Genomic DNA, 14000 nt, shown 5'->3' with positions numbered 1-14000 from the left:
AGGGAAAGAAAGACAAAGAGCTGCTGGGTTCTGACAGGTTCCCGAACAACACAAATACCTCATCCTCTAAACTCTCGCTCCTCAAAGTGTGGGACACGGACCAGGAACAATGCTACACTTCCCTGGGAGCATACTGGAAATGCAGCATCCCACACCCTGCCGTGACCTACTGATCTGCATTGTTACAGGATCCCCTGCTTGCTTCGTATCCATATTAAAATTGGAGATGCACAACTCTCAGGCACACCCCGTCACACACACATGTTCAAAAAGCTTAGGTTCTGATGATCTCCACTAGCCTAATATTATATTGAAAAAAGGCCGTGTCCCAAGCATCCAGAGAGTGGGCTTGCAAAATGAAATTCTGAGTCGGTCACAGAAATGTAGTTCCATATTGCTAAACTCACAGCAGGATCTTTGAATGAAGAGGATCAAACAAGCTCCTGTCTCCTAAGGAAAGCCCTAGAGTTTAGCTGAAATCTCTGTGGTTCTCAGCAAGGCTACCGACCACACAAGAACAGCCCTTTCCGATCACAAATGCTCCGTAAAGCATAAACCCTTAGCAGTGAGACCCACATGGCCGGTACTATTTGATGCTTCTAGTGAGAATGCAGAGGCATGGAGATTGTGAGTGGGTAATGTTAGACCAAACTGCCTAAAACTTTAACAGGATTTCTGCTTAAAGGTAGTTTGGATTTTTTTTTAGCTGTAATTTTAATTTTTTGGGAGATATTTAGGTAGCTCTATTTCTGTAAGCAAGAGCTCACTGCTGCTGCTGGGCAGCTCTCAGGCTTGGAGGAAGTGTCTTACATTCCTAGACAGCAGAGGATCGATTCATGACAACGAATATATAGAATCAAAGTGCCTGATTTCTTCAGTGATCCATTGATTATTTAGTAACATACTGTTTAGCCTTCATGTGTTTGTTTTTTACAGTTTTTTTCCTATAATTGATTTCTAATCTCATAGTGTTGTGGTCAGAAAAGATGCTTGATAGGATTTGAATTATCTTATATTCACCGAGGCTTGATTTGCAACCCAAGATGTGATCTATCCTGGAGAACGTTCTGTGTGCACTTGAGAAAGAAAGTGTATTCTGCTGCTTTCGGATGGAATGTCCTATAAATATCAATTAAGTCTATCTGGTCTAATGTGTCATTTAAGGCTTGCGTTTCCTTATTCTCTGCCAGGACGATCTGTTCCCCACTATTATTGTGTTACTGTTGATTTCCCCTTTTATGGCCGTTAGCATTTGCCTTATGTATTGAGGTGCACCTATGTTGGGTGCACAAATATTTACAATTGTTATATCTTCTTCTTGGATTGATCCCTTGGTCATTATGTTGTGTCCTTCCTTATCTCTTGTAACAGTCTTTATAAAGTCTATTTTGTCTGAATTGCTTTGATTAAAAAAATTTTTTTTTTCGGTGGGGGGGAGAATTAAAGCCTAAATGGACTGACACATTGTAGGTCCAAGAAACAGAGAAGAAACAAACTCTTCAAGATGATTGCAAACTTTCCAGCCTGTGTGTGAGGTTAATGCAGTGAGAGAAAAGTAAGCGAATGGTATCTTGGAAAGTAAGGGATTTTGTGACTTTTGCACTGAAGTTTCTGATGGGAAATGAGCTGAGTTGAAGGTTCAGTTAACATTTGAATTTCCTAATCCGAATGAGTGAGTAAGGTAGTACTTGAGGCAGGGCTGGCATTTACCTGGTCCTGATGGCTCTCAGAATTTGCAAGATTTGAGGGAGTTCCAGCAGCCGCAATGCTCTTAAGAACCTTAAACCTACAAAGCAATCAAAAAAAGAAAGCTGCCGAAAGATGAGGGTCACTGAGGGCGCAGTCTGAATTATACCACACCTGGGACTGCTCACGTTCTTTCTTTCCCTGAAATGCTCAAATATAATATCTTACAATGTCATCAGTTTAAGACCTGAGCACTGGTTCAAATTCTGGTTCACTTAATGGTTGTTGTAATCTAAAGCAACGCCCTTAGCTTCTCTAGTTCCTCATCTGTAAAATGGGAATTATAATGATACCTACCTCGAAGGGTTGCTGAGTAGTATTATTATTACAAAGTATGCAATAAGCACAACTCACATTTTACTCTATTTTACTCTTCTTTAGAATGGAAAGCAAGTGATCCATAAACCACTTTAACTCCTGACTATAGGGTCTCTGTGATACGCTCCCCAGGGTTTGCATGTTGTTTGCCTTTATGTAGTTTGATAGTAACACTAGTAAAAAATATTTTGTAGATAATAAATAATAGTATAAGATTACATAAAAACTGACAAAAGCCACAGAATGCCCACGTACTGGCAATACATCCACCTTAAAGACAAAGTAACTAATTAAAAAAATCTCTAACAGGTCACCGCATGTCTGGATATGATGATTTATACTTTTTAAAGACCACGGGAGGCTTTTCACTTCTCCCAGTCATGTGGGATCTCAGCACAAAGGTGCCACAGGGGGCTAGGATGTTGGGGCCCTGCCCTCAGGTGCGGATAATCCATAAACAATAAACAACATCGTACACCTACTGGCATCAGGCCCATCGCCAGGGACTGGGGTAAAAAAAAAGAATGGGTTCTGAAAATGTATTACAATCATGGGGAGGAATTTTTTTTAAACGCCATTTAGGCTTTAAAGGAAAATGAAAGGATACTTACAGATGAATGTTGAGGGGTTTTTTTTGAGATTGCTTCTGATTCCCACAACTCACCTACCTAGCCAATTACTCTTCAAATAATAAGAAATAAAGGTTTGTGGAATGGTAAAGATGTCTACAATCGAATTCATCTCCAACCAGAACTTGACCTTGTCATCAGCTGCCACAAACTATGAAATGAAAACAGAAGACCCCAAATTCTGTTACCCTCAAAAATTTTACAGTGAACACAAGAGTGGCTTTTTTCAGGTACACTTCATCCACCAACTGAAGCTCTGACCGCATTCTATTACATACATACAATGTATACATACATACACCCATATATATTTATATAGCTATATAAGTAAATACACATTTATATATAAATATATATAAATACATATATATATATATATATATATATATATACACACACACACACACACACACATACACCTATATATTCATATAGATAAAGAGATTGTACCTTTAGGCGGTATTCAATGAATGAACATGAATCCACCTTACTTACCAGATCTTAACTCTCCTACTTCAGAATAATCACTTTGACCTTCCTACTGCTCCTAGAGCTTCCTGATATACATATAATTATATAGATAAAACCCCCTATTTGTGAGCAACGAAGATACAAGATTTAGGACGGTCTTCAATGGAAAAGGTCTAGAAGCTTGGTTGGCCAAGGCTTGTGTTTATGAGCTTCCCTATTTGGAATAAGAAAGCAGACGCTTCCAGAAGGGAGGGGCTGCTGTAAAAATAAGACTGTGATGGCCAGTGTGGTTGAAATAAGTTCGAAGGAAGGTCATAGAAATACATACATACCATACCTTTCATACGCACATACATATTACATACACACTTACATGTGCGTATATATACCTCTCTGTGTGTATATGTGTGTATATATGTGTGTGTATATGTTTGTGTGTGTATGTGTGTATATATGTGTGTGTGTATATATATATACGTTTGTGTATGTGTGTATATATGTGTGTGTACATATATGTGGGTATATATACATGTGTATATATGTGTGTGTGTGTGCGTGTATGTGTGTGTGTATACGTATGTGTATATAGGTACATATGTGAGTGTATATAGGTGTGTATATATGTGTGTATATATATGTGTGTGCATATCTGTGTGTGTGTATCTGTGTGTATATATGTGTGTGTATATGTCTGTATATATGGGTGTATATGTGTGTATATATTTGTGTGTGTATGTGTGTGTATATATATGTGTGTATATGTGTATATATTTGTGTGTGTATATATATGTGTATGTATATGTGTGTGTATATATTTGTATATGTGTGTCTGTGTGTATATGTATGTATGTGTGTATGTGCATATATGTGTGTATATATATGTGTGTTGTGTGTACGTGTGTGTGTGTGTATGTGTGTCTGTGTGTGTATATATATATGTGTGTGTGTGTATATATGTGTGTGTGTGTATATCTATCTCACAAACATGAGATAGGTAAATCTAGAATCTAGATCTAGGGTGGGCCCTCAAAAAGTGCTTGTGGAATGAGAGAACTATTGAATACATGAATGCAACAAAATTAAAGACACAAGAGTATTTTATAGAGTTATATGGCACATATGCCATCAGTGGAGCCGATGACATTTTCAGAGGCTTGTTACTCAGGTTCTGCTCTCTTGTGATTACTAGTCACTCAGAATTCTGAGTGGCAAGTGGGAAGCCAATAAGAAGGACAGGGTGATAGGGTGACGATATCTTAACAAGGAATCCTTTTCATTTGTGTTAAAACTGTTGACCTGGTTTACAATTTCAAGTGCAGGAGAGAGTTTGGGCGTCTCGTTATACATTTGGCAATTTAGGGCCCAGACCCTCTGGCTTTAGAGCCTGAAAGCACAGGCAGATTGTCTAAGGAAGGCATCTCTTTGTATAACACAGATCTCTTTACGGTGTGCCTGTTGTATTCCCGTTTACTCCCATGTTCAATAGGTACTTACTCTCAATCCAAAATAGAAACTAAAGAAAGCATTGAAAGTCAAATCAACCGGGATGGTTTTGTCTTGGTATGAAGAACAGCTTCTAAAAGGGTTGGAAAAGAAACAAAGACAGTTTATAAAGGTGGACATTTTAAAAGCTGTGGCTACAGAGGACCAAATGAAGAGAACGGGTGGGCAATTTTCTATTTATTTACCATGAAAGGTCAACCCAGACCCTTATGTGCACATCTCAAGGAAATTACTTTTCTCTTGGGAGTAGAGGTATGCATGAACAAAACCACTGGGCTGTGAATGTAGCTGAAAATAACAGAAGAATTACCTGCTCTTCTTTTCATAGAGTTTATTAGTTCCATTTTCATTTTATCAATGGGATTCAGAGGCACAGAGGTTATGTGGCTCTTTTTGGTGTGCAAGACCATCTTACCCTGCCAGGAAAGTTTGGCTTCAGTATACTTCTGATAGAGAGCTACTCTACGTCAAATGAACTGATCTGAAGCAAATTCCAAGGAAATGTTCCTAAAAGGTCAGTAAGGAATCCACAAAACAAAGACTACTAGTTTCTGTAGGATCTCTAAAGTTGCCTGACTTGTGTGGCCCTGTAATCCCAGTTTTACTTTGGCTGGAAATCCAATAAAATTCCCAGAGGATCAGCATGGAGTTCAGATTAGGTTGGGTTGTGTCCAAGAAGCTGTCCTAACTTTGGCACGGGAGAAGGGAATGCCTTCAGAGAAGAACAGAGGATAGTTTGCTCCTACATCCCCGGCGAGGTCTAGCATTTTCTTTCCTCAGACCATCCAAACTTGTCTAGAACCTGTGAGAAACCCTGAAATGACTACAGAACTTCTGCCTTAACACCTAAGGAATCCAAAGGCACGAAGACCCACATAAACGGTCCAAAGGAGGAGGCAGCAGCTGGAGGCTTGTAATCCCAGAAACTAGAACAGACATATGCACAGCACCCCAGCTCCTAGCAGGGCAGAATGACAGGATACAGGAGAAACTCATGCATTTTTTTGTTTGTTTGTGGTGCTGGGTTTAGCACTTCCTAGGGGAAACTAAACACTTATCCTTTTCTTATGAGCTTGCGTGTGTGAGTTTATGTGAAAGTATATTAAGCATTATTCCTGACAGAATATTCCCAATTAGCTGGTAAGCTACTGATATGAGCAGACAAGAGTGACTGGGGGTTTTACTCACTCAGTGGAGTTGATGAAATAGATTATAAGAGACCCAATGCTTAGGACAAAGACAAGGATCACCTGAAAATAAAAAACAAAAAAAACCACAGACAAATGTACAGATCCATTCTATTAGCATGAACATAGATGAATAAACATACCAGCAAAATTGTGTTTTACCTTTTTCCCTTGCCTATACATCTGTAGCCATTTTTTCCCCACACATTCATTTATGTTAGCATTCATTCATTCACTCAACAAAAACTGATTGGACCTTTACTGGGTATTCAATAAACGAACATGTACCTACCCATTTTACCTACCTAATTTTAACTTTCACACACTTCAGAATAAACAATTTGTCCTTTCTGCTGCTCCTAAGGTTTTCTGAGCTCAAGAAGTCCTATTGTTTATTCATTCACTCACTCATCAAACATTTATTAAGTGCTTAATATGTGTTATGCACTTTATTACACGCTAGAAAATGAGGGCCATGGGATACAGACTCTGAACTTGAATTGCCTATGATGTTGGAGAAGAAACAGTCCCAAACATGCCCATCTAAAGGATGGGCAGAATTCTGACAGGAGGGAACATGCTATAAAGTGAGAAGAGAAAATGAGCGCTTTAACTTGCCAATATATCTGGTCTGTAAAATAAGAATCTGTGGAATATAATCAGAAATTTACCCATTTAAAACCCTCAATGCATTTGGATGAAATATTTTGCAGCCTCGGTGAATTTTTAGGTCAACTGTAGGTAATCAGTTATCTCTAGTTTCCAAACATTTAAAAAAATATGTTCAGTCCTCTGTAAAACTGTATTTTATTTACAATTAAAGCTTCACTCCCTTCCAGTTCAGGTGTTCCTTGAGCAGGCTACTAGTATGCAAGAAGAGATTAGTCTCTTCTCTGTTAACCCTTTTCGTTTTTTTAGTCCTAGCTGCCTACTGACTAGGGTACCTCTGCCCTCTGAGAGTTGTAGGTCAGTGTCAGGCGGTGAACAGAAAGGGGAGATAATAGCAGGAAATGTTGGACTTGACTGGTGTGAGATCACTACGCTCTCACCCTTGGGCCCTCCGGGCACGGGAGGTGTTTACAGTTTATTTTCCTGGGTTGTTGGAGATTCCCAATTCAGTTCATATTCAAAGTCAACAGATATTTCTTTAGTACCTATCATGACTCAAGTACTATTCTGCTGACTGGGAAACATCATTCAACAACATATACAAATATCCCTGCCTTTATGGAGCTTATGGTCTAGACAATAAATAGTAATTAATATGGACCTTAGGTGGTATGTGAGAAGATGCATGCTAGGAAAATAAAGGACAGCAACTTAAACGGATCAGAAGTGCAAGGGGAGGGGGCAGACAGGCTGCAGCTTGATAATATTTAACAGCTAAGCGTCCCCTCTGCGGTTCCCTTAAGCTGAGCGAAAGCGTCCTCTCTCGCTGGTTGCTCACAACTCTCTTCTCCGTGCACCTTGCACTCTTGTATTCTGATGGAACTCTTCCCCCTCCGGATGCCTAACTGGGCAGGCTCGAGAAGACTCTCACACGTGACCCACATCTGGCCCACGGACCAGCTCAAGCACTCTTTGCCCCAACGAACACTAGAAGGACAGATTCTCTTCAGTGTGGCCATCCCCCTTCACCAACGAGCCAGACATCAGCTCTCTGTGTCCCCAGAGTTCCAAGAGATGCCAGCTGACCTTTCTAAGTGGTCCCTCGCTTGGCAGGGGAGGAAAACCAACCCCCCCCCCCATACCTCTGCCACAGTAAGAGCTTGTTCCAAAATCCTCTTCCATTTCCAGCTTACCCAGATTTACATGGGGTTGGTCAAGAGGCTGAGAGCTTCAACTGGTCTTCTTCCAAGTGCTTTGTAAGTGGCAGTGCTGCAGGTTAATGGGAGTTAGTGGCATCTATTTTTCTTGGGGTCTCAGCTCTTACTGTCAGTTCCACTTTAACATCTGAATCAAGTGTCGATGGAGATATCACTAAGACTGTGGGTCTCATGGAGATATTTGGTTACAAATGTAGTCTGAAGCTCAGGAAAAATGCTGGGGGTGGATATGTGTATGTGTGTGCATGTATATATATATATATATATATATATATATATATATATATTTATATCAGTAGATTGATAATTATTAATAGTTTCCATGAAATCTTTTTTCTTCTCCTTACATATGATTACATATTTTTTCTCTCTCACTAAATCCCATATGTGATTCTTCATCTATAAATCATGTATTGACAGGCTTCCAGAAATATGGTAACAAGGTCATATATTTATAGTCCTCCACACCATAAAGTTAACAAAATAAATAAATAAAAGAAGAAAACTTTAGTTTTATTCAATCTAAGAACAATATCAACTTCATGCCACAAACCTAAAAAGGATGATCCAGAAATTATATATCATAAGCAACAAAATGTGTACCAAACCAAAATAAAGCACTGGGAGCTAACAGTTTGTGAAGGCTGTTTGGTGAGTCAGGTAGAAATGGGAGATATCCTGAGAGGACTTATGAATTTCCCTTGGGTTGAAGGGGCAAAGTCTGGAAGTGCTGGCTATTTGGGAGGGGTAGGAAGCCCGCCACCTGAGCTGTGGTTTCTACAGTGGGGCTTAAAGCCTGTTTAGTTGGTGGATGGTTATGGGTGTCTTCAGAATCCAAACAGCCACCAACGCAGTTAACAAGGGGCGCTATGAATACTCTAAATCGTCACTTGTGAGTATGAGAGGACACCAGAAAATTGCCAGTTATACGGGAGGTATAAGAAAACAGGAGGATCGGGCACACAGAATAGATGAAATAACCTCCAGTGAAAGAAGAGTGAGCATAGAATATGTAATTAAACATTTAAGAATTACAATTAGTGTTCCTGGTGAGATTCTAAAAAGCTGTTAAATAGTACTGGAGGATTGGAAAGACCAAGGAACATGGGGGTGACCCAGAGGTAGTAACTGCAAGAAGCTGCACCCCCAAGGACTGGCTGGGAGATCAACAAAGGGAGGTTGGGATTCTCAACAATTTAAAAACATTCGATGCCAAAGAGCATCAAAGAGGTGCCCTTTGGAAGGGGGCTTCAGACTTGGGAGGAGGGGTCCTGGGTTGGCTGGTAATGGTACATCTGAAGAGACACTGTGAGCTTGGTCCTGGTACTGTTGGAAAAGCCTGGAAACTGAAACCAAGCACTGCTACTGGAAGAAAAAGCCATTGATGAAGTGAGGCTGAAAAAACTAGATGTAAAACACAGGAAGGCAGTTCCCTTCCCCTCCTCTAGAGCACAAGGGAGCTGACCAAAGAGACGTGTGGTTGCTGTGCACTAGCCTCACATCACAAAGCAGAGGAGAGAGGGTGGATTTGGAGCTGAGAGACAAGCGTTTGGTATCCTTAAGTAGCCAGAACACTTTGGAACAGCATTTACAGAGGTTTTAGGAAAAAGGATTACAAGCCAAGAATTCTAAACCCACCCAAATTATTGTTCACTTATGAGAGCAAGGGGAAAAAATTGGGGGACATTCAACAATTCGGAAAGTGTACCACCCACAATTTCCCTCACGAGTGAATATGGCAAGTACTCAAGAAAAAATAAAAATTAGAAAGATAAAATAAGTAACGTAAGAAAAAATGGTGTCTAATAAAACTGGTAAAATTAATGGAATTTTTAACTCTAAAGCAAATATTAAGAAGGAAATCTGACCGGCTGTACAATGCTAAAAGCCAAAAAAACTAAAAAACACAGTCGCAATCTGGAACTGAGTGTTCAGATTAATTCAACAATTTCTGGAAGGAAGGAGGGGTAGTGTGGAGGAAAAACATGCCAAAGGTCTCAGGCGAGAGCAGTATATAGATATAAAACATGCAGAGATATTATTAGAGAGAAATACAGGTGGGAAGTTTGTTCTGAATTTCATTTACTGATATAGCCATGATATTCTATTAAAAATGGAAAATCCCAAGTCAAAAGATACAAAAGAAAATAAATAAAATTAACAAAAAGGAACAAATAAGGAATGTAAATATCAGCGAATGGCCAGTACTTACTACACCCTTGAAGGGCTGCCAATACTCCCTACAGTATTTTAAGGAGGTTATTCACATTATATGAAAGAAGTGCAATTGGGGAAAAGTAACTTGTTCGAGATGAAGCGGAGAAGCCGATGCTTACGGTCATGTCTCTCAAAATTCTCAATCACCGTCATTCCGCTTCTCCAGTAAGATAAGAAACTAAGATGTCACGAAGGTCCTAGTTGTTTATCCAATACCCATTCTCCCTTTCTTCACCAACACACCCCGTTTGTTTGTTTAAGCCACAGAAATTTAGAAAGTCTATTATGCAGTAAATTCAATCTCTAAATATTATAAAGACCAATGAAACAGATCACCAAAAAGGAGAATAATTAAATTCTCCAGTAAATGAACAAATAAATGCATTCTTAAATCAATAAACACGAAAGTGCAGCTACATGATATTTAAAGAGACACACTTAAGAGGAAATAAGACAGAAAGACTGAAAGAGAGCTGGGCAAAGACATCCTAATCAAGTACGAATAAAATGAAAGCAATGTTACCGGCTAACATTATGTTCTAAAGTATCCCCTGGGTAAAAAAACAAAAACACAACAACAACAACAAAAACCCACTCGATGTGACAAAAATGGATATTTCATATCAGTAAAAGGCACCATCGACCAAGGAGTTATAATAGGTAACTCTACACATTGACTGATGTTACATAAAATATGTAACTCAAAATGTTAGAAATGTAAGATGTTTGATAAAACTATAAAATCATAAATGAAAAATGTTGATGTGCCCTTTTCAATCAGTCAGCACATAATTAAGGGTATGGAAAATATACACAGATTCTCTCAAAAGTCCATTACACAGTAATAAAAATTGATCATGTACTAGGCAACAAAGAATTTCCCCATAAATTCCATAAACTAGAGATCATAAAGGCAGTGATATTCCTGGGCCATAAATTTCACCAAAGTAGAAAAGTGAGCCAGTCCAACACCAAGGAAACAAAAGCATACAACACTCCTCACAACAGATTGTGAATCAGGCAAGAAATCAGAATTAAAACAACCTAAAGACGAACTGGGCATTACTAAAAATAAGAACATTACTTGCCAAGGTCTATGAGATGTGAGCAAAGAAGCGCTCTGAGGAAAAAAAATTTATAAATGAAATTCAACTGAAAAATCTGTGAAAACGAGGCCAGCCCAGAGGGCTGTCCAGGGTGAAGGCTGCGCAGGCTTGGCGGGACCTAGCACTGGGCATGCGCAGTGCTGTCCTGCAGCTTCCAGGCTGAGCCCGGCTGGGTGGAGCCTCCGGGATCCTGGATACAGCCATCCCCAGGTTGACAAGGGAGATGAGTGGCAGCCCTCGGCAGAGCTGACTGGGAGGAAGTGTGAGCGTGAGCTCGGGAAGACTCAGCTCATCAAAGCTGCCCCAGCAACAAAAATAAACCCAGTGATCAGGAAACTGACCAACATGATGATTTAGGAGGAGACGAAGTACTGGCCAGGCCCCTCTGACAGAACGAGGAAGGTCTGAAAAAGCAGCAGCCCGAGAAGCAGCACGCTGCTTGATAACTCCTGCACTCCTTCCACGGGGCACTGAAAAACTGAGCCTGGGATGGGCGGGGACCTGTCCTCAAAGGTGCCCATTCCTACCAGGTCCCTGTGATGCTAGCCAACCAGTGCGGTGGCTTCCTTATATATATATATATATATATATATATATATATATATATATATGTATATCATGAAATGTATAAATCTCCAGCAAGGCTACATGTGACCAAAAGGGAGGGACATGGCCCATCATGAGAGGGGAATGGTGTCAATTAGGAGTAGAGGGAGGAAAAAAAAATCATACTTTCTAGTCAAAGGAGAAAGGTGGAGTTGAATCTATGGAGCAGTCGAGGAGACCTTCCAAGTTACATTCTCTTTAACGGCTCATTTTCCCTGGAAAATGTCCTGTGGCTTTGAAAAACAAAACTTTTCACTTAAAGCTAAGGCAGCTATGCCATTTATTGTCACAACACATAACACTTCTAAGAATGAAAGAGACTCTGTTAAACAGTTACCCAGGACAACCTGCAAAAACCTGGGCTTATACTCATCCCGCCAGAGAAGACAGAAAAATAGAAGATGGACATAAAGTAGTTCCTAGGATGATGCTAAAAGTAGATACACTTACTAAAGATGAGCCATATTTTTGGTTCTTAAATGTTTCAGCTATCAAAACAACACAGAAACACAGTTACACAATTAATAGCACCCCAAAAAAGGAACAGTTTAGGAATAGGACTCTTTGGAACTAAATTCAGTAGAAAATCTCCCGCAGGTAGCTGTAAAAACATGCTTGTGATAACTAAAGCAACAAGCCCAAAGATGCTGCAGAGGTGAGCGGCACATTGCCTTGTTTTATCTCTAGAAGGATCTCAGAAGGTCTCCGATTTTGAAGACAATATTTTCTTTCTCTTTGACTATTTGCATTTTCCTTCTTTTTCTTTTCATCCTTCTTTTTCTTTTAAACAACAACTTCCTCTCCTCATCCTCCTCCTTCCTTGTCCTTCTTACACTGTGTAGTTGGCCACGTATCCACGTATTTAAGACATTAGTCTACAGATGTTATTAAATTTGCCATCACTGTGGGTTTTGATATAGGTACTGTGCCTTCATTGAAAAAGAAAATCAGATACTTTCTTTCTTGTATTTTCTATGCCCTGGGACTATTTAATTAGCATTAGAGAGATTCACTATTTGAAGATCTAGCAGACTGGACCTTGAAATTGTCTGGGTCTCCCATAGGCAGAGGGGCAGAAGGGTAGTGGTGGTGATGTTGATAAAGTCTTTGACAATATCTTTGTATCTTCCAGTTATTTGGTCTGTTTAAGTTTCTTTCTTTTTTTCATGGTCAGTTTTGCTTATTTATGTTGTCCTAAGGAATCATTTGGTTTTCATACTTAATTGTGCATATATCTTTCAGTTTCCTTTTTATCTGTATTTATTTTCTCATTTTAATGTCTTATTCCATATATTTTGCTCTTCCCCTCTTGGATTGTTTAGCCTACCTACTGACTTCTCTATTTTACTGTTTGTTTCAAATAATCAGCTCTTTTATAATTTGTTAATTTCTAGCTTTCTTATTTATTCTCCTTAGATTTAATGTGTTTCCTTTCTCTGACTTTTCAACATTGATAATTCATTTACTTTCATTATTTTTTATTTATCAAGATAAGTTGTTAATGTTATGCATTTAACTTAGAACAATTGCCAACTTATAATGTAGGTGCAAGGGATATGTGATGTTTTCATCATCTTTACTCTCTAAAGATTCTGCAATTTTAAGTTTGATTTCTCTGAGTCAAGAGTCATTTTAGAAAGAGATATTTACAATTTTTTAGCTGTAAATTATTTGTTTTTGGTTCTGGTTCTTTTTTTCTGAGTTTATTATTTTCCTGTCCCTTTATTGTACTGTGTTCAGTTTATGTCCTCTGCCTCTACTTCGTAAGTTTTTTAACTGGGATTTTTTTGGGGGGGCCTATTAATATATACTGAATTTTTACAAATAGTTTGTAGACATTTGTAGGTTTAATTTATGTTTTTACCATATGGGTTTGATCATTTCAGTCAGCTCTTTGTTATTAATTCGTTTACTTTGGTCTTCTTTCTCCTTCTCCTTCTTTTCTATTTAGTGTCTCCTGATATAAAATAAGTGAAACTAAAAGTTCATACTACCAATGTGTCTTTAATATTGCTTTTTTACTTCTTGTAATTTTTCATTTATTAATTATCTTGAAGTTATATTTTTGGTATAATGATACTCATGATGTTATATCTTGGTTAGTCGTCACAACACATAACACTTAGTTAGTTACAAATTTTCATTACAAAATTATGTGTTGAATTGTGTCCCCAAAAAGGTATGTTGAAGTCCTAGCCCTTAGTACCTCAGAAAGTGACCTGGTTTGGAAATAGGGTCTTTGCCGATGTATTCAACCTAAAATAAGGTCATAAGGATGGACTCTAATATGACTGGTGTCCCTATAAAAAGAGGAAATTTGGACACAGGCATGAACAGAAGAAACACAATATGAATACCATGTGAAAATGAAGCCAGAGACCTGGGTGCATT

The 14000-nt window shown here is 38.8% G+C and overlaps 1 protein-coding gene across 1 annotated transcript in view; it reads right to left on the bottom strand.

Moving 5' to 3' along the window:
- Positions 1–14000, bottom strand: part of KCNU1 (potassium calcium-activated channel subfamily U member 1) — a 137853-nt gene that overhangs the window by 118155 nt on the left and 5698 nt on the right. Inside the window, exons 3-7 of the mRNA XM_007448320.1 lie at positions 5857–5917; positions 4659–4750; positions 2733–2844; positions 1711–1786; positions 764–775 (exon numbers count right to left, since the gene is read on the bottom strand). Of these exons, the coding sequence (XP_007448382.1) occupies positions 764–775; positions 1711–1786; positions 2733–2844; positions 4659–4750; positions 5857–5917 (353 nt within the window). The remainder of the gene's footprint in view (positions 1–763; positions 776–1710; positions 1787–2732; positions 2845–4658; positions 4751–5856; positions 5918–14000) is intronic.

The sequence above is a fragment of the Lipotes vexillifer genome, unplaced genomic scaffold, assembly GCF_000442215.2.
Source record: "Lipotes vexillifer unplaced genomic scaffold, Lipotes_vexillifer_v1.1 scaffold1166, whole genome shotgun sequence".
Taxonomy (NCBI): domain Eukaryota; kingdom Metazoa; phylum Chordata; class Mammalia; order Artiodactyla; family Lipotidae; genus Lipotes; species Lipotes vexillifer.
This window is presented reverse-complemented; position numbering and strand designations above follow the sequence as displayed.